At 38.1% G+C, this 18,477-nt stretch overlaps 1 protein-coding gene across 1 annotated transcript in view; it reads right to left on the bottom strand.

Annotated features, from left to right (window-relative positions):
- The window catches only part of tjap1 (tight junction associated protein 1 (peripheral)), a 51,302-nt gene that overhangs the window by 20,783 nt on the left and 12,042 nt on the right, over positions 1–18,477 (bottom strand). The window contains exons 2-4 of the mRNA XM_060872090.1: positions 8,151–8,277; positions 4,418–4,472; positions 10–205 (exon numbers count right to left, since the gene is read on the bottom strand). Coding sequence (XP_060728073.1) covers positions 10–165 — 156 coding nt within the window. The 5' untranslated portion in view covers positions 166–205; positions 4,418–4,472; positions 8,151–8,277. The remainder of the gene's footprint in view (positions 1–9; positions 206–4,417; positions 4,473–8,150; positions 8,278–18,477) is intronic.

Genomic DNA, 18,477 nt, shown 5'->3' with positions numbered 1-18,477 from the left:
ACAAATTACCTTGCTGGGGGCATGTTGTGCTGGAGCCAGAGAGTCACAGTTTGCTGTGGGGCTCCCAGTAAGGTCCTCTCGTAAAATGGGCTGGTTCTGCCGGGTTTCACGGTGCTGCGGAGGTGCCTTGCGGTACGGCTTGCGGGCTGGGGCTGCACTCATCATTCTAGAAGCTCAGTCTCTGTCCACACACTGACGGTTTATCCTGCCAAAGCATATAGGCATAAAGGTTACACAAGACCACCAACCTAGAGTCCTGCTTCATTAAAAAAAGGCTGTTCAGTTTATCTGTTCTCTTTCTCCCCCAGCTCACTACTTCCATCTCCCCAAGCGACTGCCATCAAAAACAGTTTAAATCGATAGGCTTTGATGCATGCAGCCGCACTGGGCAGTAAAGAAAAACAGCCGGAAGCAGACCATCAGAGATTGAGGAAGCGAGGGAGGGGCCTGCCATTTCAGATAACCATTAATCTGTTAATGTTTGTGTGGCGTATTTTACAAAAATTTGACTAAGCATGTGAGAATGTGTAATAAATGTGTGTGCATGTTTGCAACAAAGCTTTACATGAGAGAGAAAAACAAGAAATGATTAGGATGAATGGGGAGAAGACAAAAGTGGATTTCCCTTTAATATAGTGACTGATTACCAGCTAAAGTGTATTTCAAACAGATAAACCACTATTGGAGGTTTATTCTTATTGGAAGCAATAGTTAGAATGGGGAAAATTGGCATTATGGACTCCTTGACTCATTGACACTGGGTTGACCCTTAAGCTTTTCTGATCCAGATGAATTATAACACCCCTTTTATAGAAGCCAGACATACTGTACTTCACAAAAACAAGCCAGTGCATTTGAAAAGCAGTTAATGGATATTACAAAACACAAATAAATCTTACCCCTTTGTTTGATTAACAATTACATGAGGAAACTATGCTACCACCACAAGCCAACAAATCATGTGGAAGGACTGGACATTTCCCCCAATCACTTATTATAGCCTGCCAAAAACAGTGTGGAAAACCATCACACCCACAGGTCTTTCCTCTGCTTACTGGGTCAGACCTTCCTGTTTGATGAGGTCACTCTTTAAAACAGCAGCATTTTAAGGACAATGAGACCCATCTTTACTGATAAAACAGGAACAAAAAAGCTGGTGTGTCACAGATTTCCACCAATGTTAAATCAATGGCATTCACAGGACTGTTCCTCTAAGGGAGGGGCTTCAGTTCATAGCGACACACATGCACACTGACACACATTTATGCAGGGGACATACTACAGTGAAAATATAAGCGCTTGCTTTAAAAAGGTGCCAGTTGTAACTCTTTGCATGAAAGGTTGGACATTACTTCAGACTGAGCCGCTGAAGAACATGTTCAGATGACACTCCCATGGTTTTGAGCTAACATTAATCATCAGCTTTTACAATTGCTTGTGAGTGCCATTAAAGCTAAAGGGATAATACTAATAAAATCTTCTTATACATATAAATATTCAATAAAGGTTCTCATTAACAATAAAAAAAACATTGTGTTTAAAAAAAAACCATTGTGTTAAATTTGTTAAGCATGCACAACAAAAGCATTTTCTTTCAGGTTTGTGTCCAAACCGCTGGAACCATTAAAGGTCTCAGTGGATTGCCTTTTGTCACAATAGTTGACAAGTAGATATAGTTATCATAATCATACACTATAACAGAGAGCGATTAACATTTTTACTTAGCAATTTTACACTATAACAAAAGGAGATTAGTTTCTTAATTACAGATTGTAATAAGCACCACCAAAAAACAACATTCTTCAAACCAGATTTTGGACTGTTGAAAACCATTGCCACCAAATGTTAACAATTGTTTAATCGGCCTGTAAATAAACTCGACTTGCAGAAACACTGATGTTTTTTTACAAACACATGCTTTATCTATGCAGGGTTTTCGAATAATTTGGTGCTACCACATGAAAATGACAGGGAATTTAAATTGCACACCAGGACACAGACAAAGATGGTTAAACCCATTCTCCCGAATAATCTAGGTACTGTTTGCTTATGACTCACAGGCAGTCAATGACTCAGAAAAATGAGCCTCTGTCACTGGAGATATAAGACAAAAGAGCTTGGGAGAACAATGCAGATTTGTCTTTCTTAAGATAGTAATTGAGAGATGAGGATTTCATGTGCCTTTACGTCTTGTTACTGTACGTATGCTGGCTGTGTACATTTGAGGAAAGCCTTGAACATTTTTCATCAATGGACTAACAGAAGTTCCTTCAGTAACAGAAAAGTGGGCTTGGTTTATAATGTGGCCTTTACACTTACAATCCCACACGAGAGCTGCAGTCATTCTTAATCGAGGTCCTTCATTATAATTGCGTGCACTTCATAATAGAGTTGTCATTCATTTCTAGGAACTCTGACATTTGAATTACAGTTAGAAGTGAATTCATTGCTTAATTACAATTCTTTTGTGGCTTTCTTGCATTGTTGAATTTCACATGGGTTAAGTATGTCATTCTTTGAGTAAATGAATAAAAAAAATTGACTATCATGTCTATTGTAGTTCATAACAGTAATCACAAGTCAAACTACAAAACAGTAAACAGTAAAACGCTAAATGATGGATCAGCATAAGAGATGAAATTACATGGAAAAATAAAAACAATTGCTAAGAAATTGCACAAAAATGCTAAGTAATAATTAAAAAAAACTAAACATACTAAAGACATCAGACCATTATTTATAATTAACCTAACTACTGTACTTTTATAAATACCTTCTTCCTTCCTTGAGTAGATGCTGCAGAGTGATGTCTGTGCAATATCCTCTGTAGTAACTACACTGTAATTTAAAGGTAAGGTCTCTGATTTTTGAGAAATGCTTCAGAAAACTGAGCCGGCCGAAAACTAAACAAAAATCAAAACAAGTGTGTAGCCAATGAGCATAAAGGGGCGTGTCTTGTCAATATGGGCGGAGAGAGTGTTCAGTGCACATGTGTGACATTAGCAGAAAGTGGCTTTAATATTGACATGGAGGATAAAAACAAAGAAAGAAAGCGAAGAAAGGCTTACGATAAGGCAAGATGTAGGACCCGTGTTAATATAGGATCAGCTTTCCAGCGCTGGAGAGAACTGGCCGCATTTTCCATTGTTTTGGTGATTTTATATGTCAACATATGCTTTCAAAAATCGGAGACCCTACCTTTAATAGTGTTAAAGTGTTTTTACTGTAGATCTGCTACACAAGCAATAAGAGGATGGTCCATTAACAAAACATGGTAATTCCATAGCTACACTGGTGGACATCTAATCACTGAGGATATGATAATACTAAGAAAATCTATAGTTGAAGCTGAAGCAGTTGCAGCAATAAGAGAAAAAAACTAGAACATGTCAATGCAGTCGTTTTGTTTGAGGCAGCAATGCGTTAATGTAAAATATTAAATGTCTGCAACTTCTACAAAAAAAATAAAAAAAGTAGGTCACCAGAGTGACCTATTCTCTGGTAAATGTAGTATATCTGCTGTAAGGATTTTCTCTTTTTAATCAAACTGGAAATAAAGGATCCAAAGATAAGTTTTATTATGTTTGATGCAGTGATGCTTGATTTTTGATGCTTTTGGTGTCATTGCAGGCCAATGTCATTAAAAATAAAGAAAAGGTGATTAAACTTTTATTAAAGCATGAACATGCTTGTATTTACTGGCCAATTCTCACAAACACCAATGTTGTGCCAGACTGGTACTGTGTGTACTTCCTTGCAGTGACCAGCTCTCATTTGCAGTCAGAGCCCATTTCTCTTCTCTAAGGAGCATCCTTTTAGAAACCGGAGGCCCGGAAACAGCCACTGCAGACTTGAGTCAGCTTCACTAAATGTCATGTCTGTGACAGTGAATGAGCAGACAGTAGGAGCCTGTAGGGACTGTGTGAAAGCTAGTGTTAATATGTCCCTGCTGTCTCAAAGCTTTGAGGCAAAATTGCAAGATGGGCAAAAAAAAAAAGTTACGCTGAGATATAAATATTAGTTTAGAGCTATCAAACTCTTGGCCTTAATATTAAACAAGTAACAAACACTAAAGACCTGCTGTACACTTATATTATATATATTCTGAAGAGCAAAACATCAGATGCTGCAAGTACAACACATTAAACTGCAAATTTATGAGTCACATTTCAGTACAGTTCAAATCACCTCATCTGATGTAAATATCCTTCTTGATGGGCAGATAATTTCACGCTCATCACAGAGCTGCAGCATCTTTTTCTTGAAGTCGTGCGCATCAACTTGTCTTTACTAAAGCAACTAGGGAATTCAGCACACAGATGGATTCAACCAGTTGAGGCTATTTCTAGAAGCTGCCAAAGGACCACAAAAAAAAAAAACTATTACCAGACTCTCCTAACTAATTAATGTTACATACCCAAAAAGTGAGGTGGTGGTGTCTGAGATTCAGTTGTTGTCAGGCCCAGGACATTCTGAAAAATAAAAACACGAAACATGTAAACATGCTCATATATCCATTTCAAATTCAATGAGAAAATGTCATGGAAACATTTTACAGCTAACCAGCAAATTAGTCCTTCCATCAACACAGTAAATGGCCAGTATTACAACCAGCAAAGGCTTAATTGATATACACCTTCATATATTGTATAAAACTCAACATAAAAGTGTTACCATTTAATCAATGTTAAATCATCATTGCATAGCATTAATCCTCCATTAAAAAAAACTGGTAAAAATAAAAAAGTGGATTATGAAATCTTTAAAATAGTGTCTACTTGTTTATAAAAATAAAGAAATGTCTTAAGATTTGATGTACTGTTCATTCTGAGATGCTTTTCTGCTCACCACACTTGTACAGAGTGGTTATTTATATTGTACTGTATCCATGCTGTAAACTAGACCTCGTCAGCCCATTCTTCTGTCACCTGATCTCTAGAGCAGACCTGGGCAAACTACGGCCCGTGGGCCACATCCGGCCCTTTGTACGTCCCTGTCTGGCCTGCGTGAGGCCAATCATAAATTATAGGCATGCACTGAAAATTCGGCCAGCGAACATTTTCGCCCGGAATACCTAAATCACCGAAACAACACGGCCGAGACACAATTAAAAAGCACAGCCAGCACACGGTTATCTGGATAAGAGCCAACATGTCTGCAGTGTGGACTTATTTCAATATCTCGGAGAAAGAGCCACGGATAGCGATTTGCAAAACATGCAATGCTAAAATTTCAAGAGGGGGTGTATCTGCAAAGAGTTTCTCCATGTCGGGTTTAATTTATCACCTGAAATCCAAACATCCCGATTGCCGTTCTAAATATGAGAAGAATGAAAAATCAATCCGAGCACGCCCACTCCGTCTGTAGCGAACTGCAGTGTGGATAATGCACCAAGTGATGTTCATATGGAACTCATTGACCTGCAGTCTGACACACTTCTGGCAGAGCACTTCAGGTCAGTCTCACTGCTGGACTTTTACTCCTCCCTCAAAGAGAACTTTCCACAACTGAGGAGGCATGCTCAGAGGATTCTAGTCCTCTTTGGATCTACCCATGTATGTGAACAGACATTCTCAGTGATGAAGTTCAACAAATCCAAACACAGATCCTCTGTGTATCACTGATGACCACCTCTCAGCTGTCCTTCGCATAGCCACCTCAGACATTCAGCCAGATTTCAATGCCCTTGTTCAAGCCCAGAACAGACCGCATTATTCTCACTGAAGAGGTAAAATGAGATGGAAAGCATTACAAGTTATTGTTTGTTGTATTGCTGTATTTCTATAAACTTGTTCAAGTTGTTTTTCATTGTTTGTGGAGATTAACAAGTTAAAAATAAATTGCACTGATTCAATAATTGCTTTTGTTTTCTTATTTGACCTATACACCACAATTTCACATTGCCTAATATAAATATTTACAGAATAGTTTTATTCTTCTGATTATCAGTACCAGCTATTCAAAATATATAATTTAGTGCATTTTACAATGAAAGAAATTTGAGCAGAATTAAGTTCAAGTTATTGTTGGTGTGGCCCTCTGACACAATTCAGGTTTCTCATGTGGCACCTTGTAAAAATGAATTGCCCACCCCTGCTCTAAAGACTATCTGTGTATAAAAATCCCAGGAGATCAGGAAGTTTCTTAAAACACCCATACCAGCCCATGCAGCTGCAAACAAACATGCCATGGTCAAAATCATTGAGATCGTCCATTGAGAGCATGCTGAGGATGGTGGAAACATTAAATAAAGCTCTTCACTTGTAATCTGGATGATTTTATGCATTTTGCTGCTTATCCATGCTGACTAGATAACTGCACAAAGTGCTCTGTAAGTGTATGACAAAAAAGGCAATGATAGAATTGTTACCAACATGTCACATTTAACAGGGATTATTTCTACTGCCAATGTTATTGAACAGAAGGTAAAATATGGCAGAAGCATCCCAGACATGCGTGTGTACAGACAAATTTGGACGAAACTAAAATCTCAGAAAGACCCAGATATTTTGAGGACAAAGTTTTTTGAAAATGCCTCTCTCATAAGATCTCTTTGCGAGTTCATTGCCAGTATGTACACTATTTTACCTATACTGTATTTACAGGATTTATTTTGTCATTATAAGCAAGTGTGTGTGTGAGGAGAAGGGATGGAAAACGTGCTGAGAGAAGAGGAAGAAAAAACAAAACAATATTATTGTTAATGGTGAGGTGACTACATTATCATATACCGTGAATAGCCATGAAATCCTAAACAGCTCTATTCACTCTATTTGCAGGTGAGAGAACATGCAAAAATATCACCACTACTTCATAATTCTGCCTTCTGCCATTCTAGTAGACATTGTTTTAACACACACACACCTACATCATGGTTGTTCTTAATATAAACCATGATAATAAACGTGCTAAACAACAACTTTAGAGAAATAGCATAACATGCATCATAGACATAGCAATCTGCGCAAATTCCTCCAGATTTAAAGCTAATGAGCTTATGATAAAATATAAGCAGCTTACAAATCTGCAGCAAACATTTTATCAGCCCATCCCACACACATTTACAGAGAGTTGACCCCCTTGTGATTTGACAGCATACAGCATGTAAAGCTTTCCTTTGTGTAATGTTTAAGGCCTTCTGCTGAATACACTTCTGCAGCAGGATGTGACAGAATAACAAATGTGAAGGCCAGTGGTTGTGTGTGACAGTCAGCTGGCGGTGCCCTGGAAGTGAGCCGGAAAAACAGCACCAACGCTGACATCTTCCCATCATAACACACAGGTAAACAATGCAGTGCCTGGAATGATGGACAGACTCGGAATTCATTCAGAACGGTTGCTAGCGCAGTAGATATGCACCCGAATGAATGATTGTAAACTGTATCTAGAACACACCAGTAGATTGATGGAAGAAGGGACGCGTGTAATTAGACAGAAAAAAGGACCGAGGTAAATTAATGAAATGAAGACTTGATAGTTAATAATTAACAAGCACCTGAGCAGGGAGAGGTTAGAGCTCACCTAGCCCACATTAAATAATTTAACAAGACACATGAGACCATGGTTCATATATCCACACATCTGGTAGGGAAAAAAAGACTCATTATACTTGTAGCCAATTGGCAGAGTCAGGTAGCTTCAAGTTCCTTAATCCTCACTCAGCTGAACCCAGATAAGGCAGGAATGAGAGACAAATGAAATGAATACAAGCGCCTTGGCTTCATAATAAGACAAAGAATTCTGATTTCACTGTGAAAATGACAAGGCCAAGAAAATACAGGCTATTCAACAGAGTACAAGTACTAAGTATTATATAAAGTGTGAGCATTATGACATGTAAAACGAAGTGAATGATAGTTGTACAATAATGATAACACACAGCAAGAGTAAAGACAAAGCCAGATCGGACTGTCCGATATGAAAAATGGGTTAATGTTCTAAACATGTTCTTTACAAGTCCCGGAATGCATTAAAGAAATTCTGCAGCAGAACATGGACTAAAATACTACAGATAAACCATGAAATTTGAGGCTGCTGAGCGGTATAATATGGCTCAATAACATGACACAGTTGTCAGATAGAACCTTAGAAATACAAAATAGGGGTCCAGAAGAGCATTAAAACGCAACAGTGAATGTGTTGTTTCTCACCTCAAGCGCCAGTCATTGCAGTGAACGTGTCCCTCCGGTAACCAGGGAAACTCAATCCTTCTCGCTCTCCTCTTCCTCCAACTTGTCCTTCTCCTCCTGGCATGTGAACTCCCAGGCTATTGATGACCTGAAACAAAAGACAGGTTGGTGAAAATAAACATGGCACCAAAGTCACATGCTGCCAGTCTCTAAAGCCTTGTGGGACCATGTGTATGACCTCGTGCATCTGTCTTCCGGGCTGCTAAAGTGGTTGTGATTGTGGTTAAAGAGTATAACATTTAGAAGAGCTTGATTACTGGATGTGATGAAAAGGGTTGCAATGTTCCTCTCATACTGCACTCAGATCAGTGAAAAAAATGACTGGCCTCCTGGGGTTTGGGAGGGGTTGCTGAAAATGGCTCATCTCATCTCCACCCACTTATTTTGCATATAAATATTGCATAAATAGATTACAGATTATGGAGCAAATCAGGATTTATTAACATAACTGTTCTGTGAACATAGATCCAATTTGAGAGGAAAAAAAACAGATTGATTTAATAAATTGGGAGAGGAAATATTTGAGCAGTATATTTTTGGAGGAAAGTGCTGGTGATATGTTAAATGTTCTCATTATTTAAGGAATCATGGAAAAACAAACCATGAAGTCACATGTGTCTAATTAATGATAAGGAGATTTCTGGATAGGTTTCCTCTAAGCCAGGGTACTGAATTAAGATCTAAACATTTCCTCCCAACAATTGTCTAGATTGCAGAATGAATTTGAACTGTAGTAGATACTTCTACATGCAGTTGTTTCTTATTTACACCTTTAAAAGGTTAACACCATTAATGATCATCTTTAGAGCTGTACTTCTCCCGTGTAGTGACAGGAAATGGCAGGATACCTGGTTCTCAGTTCGGTTATACTGCGTGTCTGTACACCGCACTTCTGTGGACATGTTCGATGTACACAACACCTTAAATCAACACTTTATTATTATTAAACTGGTTTCAGATGATATAAGGCAGTGTGTTAGTCAGAATTCGTCCACTCTTTTAAAAAACAATTTTTTTTCTTGTTTTTTTTTTTTTTTAATGGAAGCCATGCTGTCATCATTTCGTTTGCGGCAAATTACTCATTGAAGAAAATCCTTTTTCATGATGGATGGGGTTTAAGTGTGTGTGTGTTGCTATTCAATGCTTGGATGTTTGTGCTGAATAAATCGAGTACAATCCAAGTTCCAGTATGCACTGTACCTCACGCTGTAAACACTGACTCAGTTCAGTGAAGCACACACATCTGATGGTTCTGTGCTATGGATGTGATTATTAATTCTGGTGAATTTATCACATATGAGTCTGGGTGCTTTGAAAAGCACAACCTGTACATTTTTAGAGTTTAGTCCACCATTTATTGAGGTCTGCTCTAAGGACTTTCCCTGTGAGGTTGACAACGACCTCACAAAGTAGTGTCCTATTAATAAATAAATAAATAAATAAATAAATAAATAAAAAATCTGCAGCCTAAAACATCAAAAAATCCCTTCAGTTTATTGAAGAGACAGTTTACCAAATCATGGCCACTAACCTACAGTCTCTGCCTACGCAATCAGCATTACAAGATTCATGGTACAGAGGTGGATAATCTGTAGCTGTTTGAAAGGATAGTGTCAAGAACGGTCAATTTTATGTATAATTTCTACTCTAAGTGCTCATCATTATTAGTCATTTACTGATGGCTGATAGCTGATGTACTGTAGTGCAGCTACGCAGGATCTGCTCCTCTGTTCACAGACAAATGAATGCTATAAGCACCTCTTGTGTGTGGTGGCCTGATCAAATTTCTTACATGTTAAACTTTTATATAATATATATTAGACTTGGATCTTGCCAAATGTGGTCTGAAGAACATTTTTCTGTGACAAGCTTTCACAGGTCAAAGTTCTTCAGACCACATTTGGCAAGATACAAGTCTAATATCAAGTGCACATTAACATCTAGTGCTGGTTAATATTATGAACTGCAGTTACGCTGCAGTTCTCTCCACTTACTTCTCCGTTTCTACCTATTACGAGGCATCTAGAGATTCATCTAGAGCTTTAGTGCCAGGTCCAGTTGTGTTCTGGTTCATGAAGATTTGGAACCTTCAATGAGAAGAGGCCATTCTCACCAACCCTGTGAGGGTCCTGTGAGGATTCCGCTTCGTGAAGATTTTGGACATTTAAAGAGGAGATGCCGACTACATGTGGTCTTTACAACAATCTCCTAATCAGTGCAAAAATAATGGACTGCATAGGATTATAGAAAGGACGTTATTCATAACAACACACTCCGGTGTTTATAACAATTTCTAAATCACACCCTCCTGTGTCACCCAAATGAGGATGAGGTCCCGTTTTGTGTTTGGTTCTTTTCAAGGTTTCTTTCGGCATTATTTATCAGGTCATCTGTGATTATGAAAATAATATAAGGGCATAAGTGACACCTATATACGGGCTCAATGAGACACCTGAACTGACGCAAGAATGCTTTTCTGTACATTTTTGTTTACTGGTTCCACACAGCATACGTCTTCAATTTCAAAGCTTGATTTGTATCACTCCAGACTCAAAAATTCTAAATAAAGATACAAAAAATATCTGCTGACTCACATCTCACAGCCCTTTTCAACTGAATTTGATAGGTTTTTTTTTGACACCGTAAAACTACTTGAAAGATTTGCTAAAAAAAACATTTGACACTTTTAACTCATCAGGTTGTACCAAACTTTTAGCCAAAGAATCACAAGATAATGTTTTCTGACAAAGCAGGCAGGCAGGCAGGCAGGCAGGCAGTCATATAAGCAAAATGGCATTTATCATCTACCAGAAGTGCAAATATTAGAAAAATGTGCAAAGGAACAATTGAAGCCAGTGCATCAAACTCCCACTGTTTCTCACATTCCTCCAAAACAAAGGACTGCAAAAAGAAATATTATTCACCTGAAAATACAAGTTAGTTTGCAAGGACATCATCATAGTGCACTGTTTAACGTCTCTAAAATACAGAAACGTTAAACAGTGCACTATATATATATATATGTGTGGTGTGTGTGTGTGTGTGTATGTATGTATGTATGTGTGTATATTATATATATATATATATATATATATATATATATATATATATATATATATATATATATATATATATATATATATATATATATATATACACACACACACACACACACTCGCACATATATACACACACAGGTTGATTTTATTACAGATTTTGCCAAGAGTCTTCTGCATACATGATGTTCACACAACCTAATCTCCAATGCTACCCTACTTTGGTAAATTATGTTAGAACCTACAATATTATATGCCAAAAAATTCTAGCATCATTTAACACAAAGTTCAAATGTGGTTCATTACAGTAAAGTATTCCCTACATGGTAACTACGAACTGCTCTCTCGTCATAGTGACACAGTTTCTTCCAAAAAGCCTCAGTGTAAAGCTGTGTATAATCCCATTATCCCTGCAGTTCCTCACACACCAGCAAACACAGCAAACAGTCACACGGGAGGCGGATAAACGGCACACAAACATTCACACACGGTGCAGATGTAGGAGGAGTTACAGAAATATCCAGACGCTGACGGCAACAAGGAAAAACTCCATGAGATGATATGAAGAAGAAACCTTGAGAGGAACCAGACTCAGAAGGAAACAAATCCTCAATAACCCAGTACATTAACAGACTCTTATCCATACAAAATGCCATTGATCTCAGTACAATTATCTCAATAATCTCTTATACAACTGAGCGGTTGAAGGCTGAGGGCCTTACTCAAGGGCCCAGCAGTGGCTGCTTGGTGGTCCTGGGATTTGAACCCAGAACATTCACAGATCAGTAACCCAATGCCTAAACCCTTTCCCATTAATTAACTGAAAATAATCCATATTTTTATATTATATTTTTTAAGAATATGTAACATTTTTCTAGAAATATTAAACTATATTAAGCAAATAAGGAGGAGTGTTAAAATATTCATCGCTTATACACTGTTGTACACTGCAGTTCATTCAAATGTAATAAACTCTACAGACGGCACATGACGTCACGAGCGTTCATGGTCATGAAAAAAGATCGACATCTTTACAAAAACACGCTGCTGTTATTGTTGTCCCCTACAGTTATTCAGTACTAGGTTGAAGATTAAACTCACCTTATCTACAAGGAGACTTGACAAAGAATCGTTTAGCGATCTGGTTGGTTCAAGTAGGTTTAATAGCCAAGTTATCATTATTATGCTTATATTTCACTTTTCATGCTCATTAACCTATTTGAACATTTGATCTGATGTCGTCCTAAACACGGGCACATTGTTTTGACTCTTTTCCTTTGGTTTTACAGGTGTCACAATAAATGAAGATAATCTCTCGTGTCTAGAAACACTACAGGTATAAATGATTTAGAAACACTTTTCACTTTGCCATGTTTTCCTGATTGTTTTGGATACTAAAGAAACAGCAGGTCTCCATGCAGATTCCTGCTTAATAATTAAAGATTAATGCCAGTGAAAGAGTTCATTTTCTCCAAAAAATATATTTAGACCTGAGTTTGCTTAGAAAAGAAAGAACATCCAATCATAAGAAATCAAAAGAACTAATTTTCTTATTTATTTAACAATTATTTAGCTCCCGTACCACTTCAGACACAAATCTCCACCTTGCATTGATCTAAAAATGGTGTCTGAACAATAAGGCAAAGCACAAGAAATCTTCTGGCAATGCAGCATGTTGGCAAGCACTGAGGGAAAATTGGCTCTACATCCTTCCTTTTCCACACTGATGAGCTAGTTTTATAATGAATTTCTGGCTTTGCTCGGACTACTTTTCATTTGAAACTTTAATACCAAGCTTCAGAAAATGTTTAGGAAATTTGTGTGAAACTGAAATGAACATGATAGTGTAATCTGTATATCAACCTGCATTAACTCGTTCAAATAATATCATTAAAGCCTGCAAGGTGCTTTAAATTATATGATAATATAACATCTGGGAGTCTTCATATACAAATATTTACATAAACCCGCAAGCTCTCATATGATACATAGACACTAACTGGAGTTTTATTAATACTACATTGTTGTGTGTGTGTGAGTGTGTGTGTGCGTGTGCGCGCACTCCTCCAGATGAACAAACCTGCTCATGTCCTATAATAAAAGAGTCCATTTACTCTTTACAAATATAGATTCGGTACCGAACGAAATGCACTGAAACCCAGAAAACAACAGGGAATCCTATCCTGATTTTCAGTCAGCTACAGGAAGATGTGCTGAAAAAGCAGAGAGCCAGAACCATGAACACTTCACATGACACAGGACACCAGGGAGAGAAATGAAGAACACTGTTTAGACCTACAGTAGAAATGAATCAATCTTAGCAGGAGCAGAAGTGAGCTGAAGCTCTGTAAGACATTTAAAGATGTGTGTGTGTGCACACGTGCGCATGTGTGTGTACAGTAGAACATCTTGCTGCCTGCATGGATGCATAAAAAACATTTAAACTTGCTTCAGTTAAGGCTGTAAAGATATAAAGTAAAACTATGAAAGCCCAGATCTCATATTAGATAGAAAATGACTAAAGAATTCCTTTAAAATAATGACTAATCACTGCTAACACTCTCTCTCCAAATCACCATGTTTGCACGAGCGCACAAAAGAAATTTTGCAAAGCCATAAATGACGAGTGTGTCTACAGTCATGTGTGTTATCCATCACAGCACCAAGTGCATCATCATAATAAACAAATGCCAGCGGGCTCTTAAGTGTAAAGTGCTGTTTTGTAATTAACACAGCTTCCTAATTGCAACCTGAGGGAGTGACTAATAAAATGCTCCTGATATACTGAAGTGATTCCAAAAATGAGATGAAATGAAAGGAAATAACATGGTGTGAGATGTTTAAATGTAATCAGATTGGCCTCAGTGGGAGCCGAGCAGCTGAAATAAACGGTCCGTGTGTGAACAAGACAGCTACGGTTCCAGCAAGGTAACATGTTATACGTGCTGCTGTTGATTCAAGATGCTGTTGCTGTTGATTCAGCTCTTAAATGCAGCCATATGAGCACTGACCAATTCCGCATGCACTTTTGTTCTAACTCGCTTTTGATTTTAAAATTGTGACAGAAAAGAATTATTATTAATGTTATTAATGCTGAAATATAATTCAGCCTTACATCCCACTTCATTTATTTTTCACAGGCTAAATTAAAAAGTAATTAGTGCAAGAGTAAACAATGTGCATCTGAAGTAAATAGTCCTTGATGTAAGACAACAGCTGGAAGGCAAACAGAGGAAAAAACAAAAATCATTGCAAGCAGAAGTATGAACAGCATTGATATGTGGGCAAAGCTAACCACAGAGGCAGTTACAGTCTCTCAGAATGCAGCACTGCCCTGCTGAAGTCCAGTAACTGCTGTGCGTGTGTGTGTGTGTGTGTGAGTGAGTGAAGAGGCAGATGAATCATACTGCCACTCAAAAAATCAGCCATGGGAAGCAGATACCTGCAAAACGCACTAAAGCATGCTGAGACTGAGGACAGATGAAGGCTTTCACCCAGGTGTGAAGCCAATGTTCCGCCTTTCATTAACTCACCAGTGAATGAGCTTGTTGACGGAGACAGAGATGCACACAGACACGTCTAACAATGTCCTCAATTCATTCCCTTTATCTTCATTTCCCTCTATTGACCAAAAAGAAGCAGCAATTTCATGGCTGACTGAGACTGATTTATTGCAGATATCCAGCTGAAGCTACAACAGCTCGTTTTGGAAGAGGCTTAGAGACGCACAAGCATGTGTTTGAGATATACTTAGATTAGCTGGATACAGGACGGCCCTCGGAGACCGACATCCTTCGTCAATTCTGTTCTTGTTCACACTCAGCAATATGGGAACAAAGGGGTGAGAGATATGGCCTTCAAATAACATCATGATCACAATACAGATATTCTGCAGCAGCAAGTTTTGAGGTCACTGTGAAGCATTCTGTAGTGCAGACATCTAAAGAGTAAGTGTGTGAGTATAATGTCATGTAACCACAGCTTGATTCTGAGTTTTATGGTACATGGAACAAGTCACAAAAGATACAGGCATGTTGGTTTGAGTCACTCTGGGTTCTCATGCAACCTAAAATGGCTAACTTTTGTAGCCAAACCCCTTCCGTAATATTGACGTAGCATCTCTGCGTCAAGATGATCGGATCCCACAGCAGAACAACATATTGCTAAGACAAGACAAGACAGAACTTTATTAATCCTGAAGGAAGTTCTTTCATTTAAATTCTTTCATTGCAAACCTGGCTTAGATATTCAGGATATTCTGTAGGAACCGGTCATTTCCCTAGAGCGACCATTTAGGATGTTTGTTTAGTCCCATGTCATCTCGAGATTACTGTAACGGCTGCTTTCCCTCCGGTGATTTCCTGCCAGATTTCCCATCATTCCCTCAATACACAAGGTAAACATCCTCTAGCAGTCTTGGCAGCCAAGTCACTGGCTGTCTTCATTTAAATGCGTACTAAATTTAGGCTTGTGTTTGTGTTTTCCTGCTGCTTCATAGTATTCTTACAGCCTCATCTATTTATTTTTTTACCTGCATGAGGATACGTTTTTAATTTAGTCCATAAAACACATAAAACCTGCAAATGTTACTGTGTTGATTTGCCTTGTTGTGCGTCTTAAGCGTACAGAGGGACTAGATAAAAAAGGAAAAAAGATGGTGTAACAAATAGAAAAGACCGGACAAGATTTTTTTTTATTTTAGAATGGGCACTATTTACATGTAAGGGTTTTGAAAATACGTTCAAAGCTTAGTAGTTTTTAAAATAATAATCAGCTAGGTATCTATATTGATTGATACTCAAGATTTCAGCATCAGTATCAGTGTACATGCTATCATGCCATCTCTAGTCACAGTATGGAAAAACCCTATAGTGTCACAGATTATACTGTTATTTATGAATGAGAAATAACCAGAGAACAAAATAATTGTTTTCCAGTTTCATTGTCCAGAGTCCAGAACCAATATGGAGCTGATGTACATGTGCATTTAGGCGAGACCTAAAGTTAATGAGACAGGCTGCTGAGGCAAGCGTTCAGCTGGAGATGCCGATTTAACCGAGCAGCACAGCGTAAAACAACAGGTGAATGAACAGACTTCCAGTCTTTCCCCAAGTTAGCCAAATGCATCTGTACATTGACGTGTGCAAAATGAGGGTGTTATATAAAAAAACCCTCATGTGTAGGGTTGGGTATCAAAAGGAATTTTCCGGTTCCGATTCCGGTTCCAGTTCTGCCTTACGATTCCCGGTTCTGATTTCGATTCCATAATAAAAGAAATGTGAAAAATAATGCACAATACTTAAACAATTCCATTTGTTTTTATTAATCACTCTTTAAATATTTTAAACAGAGCATTTCAATTCATATCAATTTAAATTTAAATAAATTCAACATCAAATTTAACATCCTGAATTACAACTTAGCAAAACAGTTAGCAATTTTTCGGAAGAAAATTTAACATGTCTGCTTTCTCTGGGAGAAGACGAGACCTTTCCTGGCTTATTGTATCTCCAGCTGTGGAGAAAACCCTCTCAGAGGGACTTAAGTAAAGTTGGCTCCATATTCACAGATTCGAATTTCCCGAGTCAATAGCTCCTGACCTAAACACTCTTATTACACAAATAACGCCTCTTTTTTATTGTAGTAATGTAGAGAGGCAGCTACAACGCAGCTACAACCCAAGTTTCCTCAATATCAGCTTTCCTCCGAGTTGGACAAAATACATAAGTCTCTATGTGCGAACACCTAAGAGACAGATTCCAAGAGACCGTCAGCAAAGTGCAAAACCCGAAAAGCGAAAACAAAAAACAGTCAATAACTTTACTGTAATACACTGTACTGTCACCAAACTCAGATCACACATCACTGATGTACTGAGTGTTGTACTACAACACTTATTTGGGATAAATGTGTTTTTGTTTATTTTTTATGATTTTTCATAATATTAAAAGATCAATAACTTTACTGTAATATACTTTACTGTCACCAAACTCAGAACACACATCACTGATGTCCTGATAGTTGTACTACAACATTTATTTTCAGGAAATGTGTTTTGTTTTTGTTTTTTTTTATGATGGGGTAGATTTGCTTCCTTGTTGTAGCTTTGGAAATTAATCCAAACTTTAGACTTTTTTTTTAGACATGTTTAACACAAAGCGTACCTCAGCACAGCAGCGCGAGTGACTGATTTCTGTGGTAAGCTGCGTTAATTTGGTTGCGTGACTGTAAAACAATTAATAATCATGAGGTAAGACATGGCTATTTAAAGTGACCGCTCCCAGCGCTTTGCCAGTCATCGCATCGGAACCGCGTTTGGAACCGAAACTAAAAAATTCTGCGCGGTTCCGGTTCCTGTTAAAAAACAGAAGCGGTTCTGAAAAAGAACCGGTTCTCGGTTCCCAACCCTACTCATGTGACATGTAAACAACTAAACCACTAGTACACACTGCTATTGAGAAGTACCATTTCGTCAGTGGTTTATTTGCCTCTGCACACCTTCTCAACTTGGCTGCAGTACTATAAAGGATGATGTCTTAATATTGTGATGTCTGAACCTACAGGTGCAAACAGACATCATGCTGCGAGTTCGTGTCTGTCCCCAAACTTTTTAGTGCTAAAAACCACCTTCAGCTTATTGCTGGCAGGTCACAGATTTGCATCCCGACAGTGAAACAACTATCCTGTGAGTACAAGAGGGCATATAATTAGTTGTGCTCTCTGGGCAGGAGGGATGGCGCTACTCTCTACCATGATAATTAGAGCTTTCAGACGGTGGAGATACGGACAGACACCTGTAATTCCCATCACGCAGGAGGGGTGTGACACGGACTAGGGAAAGGAAAACAATGTGGTCAGACATTATGTCATTAAAGCAAAAAATAAATAAATAAATAAATAATAAGGAGCTGGTTAATAAGTGAGCTGTAGCTGCAGTTACTTATACGGATTAAAATGTAAATTACTGCTAGTTAAAAGGTAGGGTCTCCGGAAGGCCAATGTTGACATTTGAAATCACCAAAACAAACACACCCCTAACCCAAATGGGTCCCACCCCTGTTTTGATAGCTCCGCCCCACACATACACCATGTATAACCCAAGTATAACCCAGACAAGTATTATGGCGGAACCTGTTGGGGCAGCTCACCGAGGGTATATTTTTATCAATAAATGAACTCAATGAGTAATACTATGGTAATCCAAATGTGTTTTTGTAGTACTGTGTGTTGTA

The sequence above is a fragment of the Tachysurus vachellii genome, chromosome 6 (genome assembly GCF_030014155.1).
Source record: "Tachysurus vachellii isolate PV-2020 chromosome 6, HZAU_Pvac_v1, whole genome shotgun sequence".
Taxonomy (NCBI): domain Eukaryota; kingdom Metazoa; phylum Chordata; class Actinopteri; order Siluriformes; family Bagridae; genus Tachysurus; species Tachysurus vachellii.
Note: the sequence above shows the minus strand (reverse complement) of the source record. Positions and strands in the feature narration are given on the sequence as shown.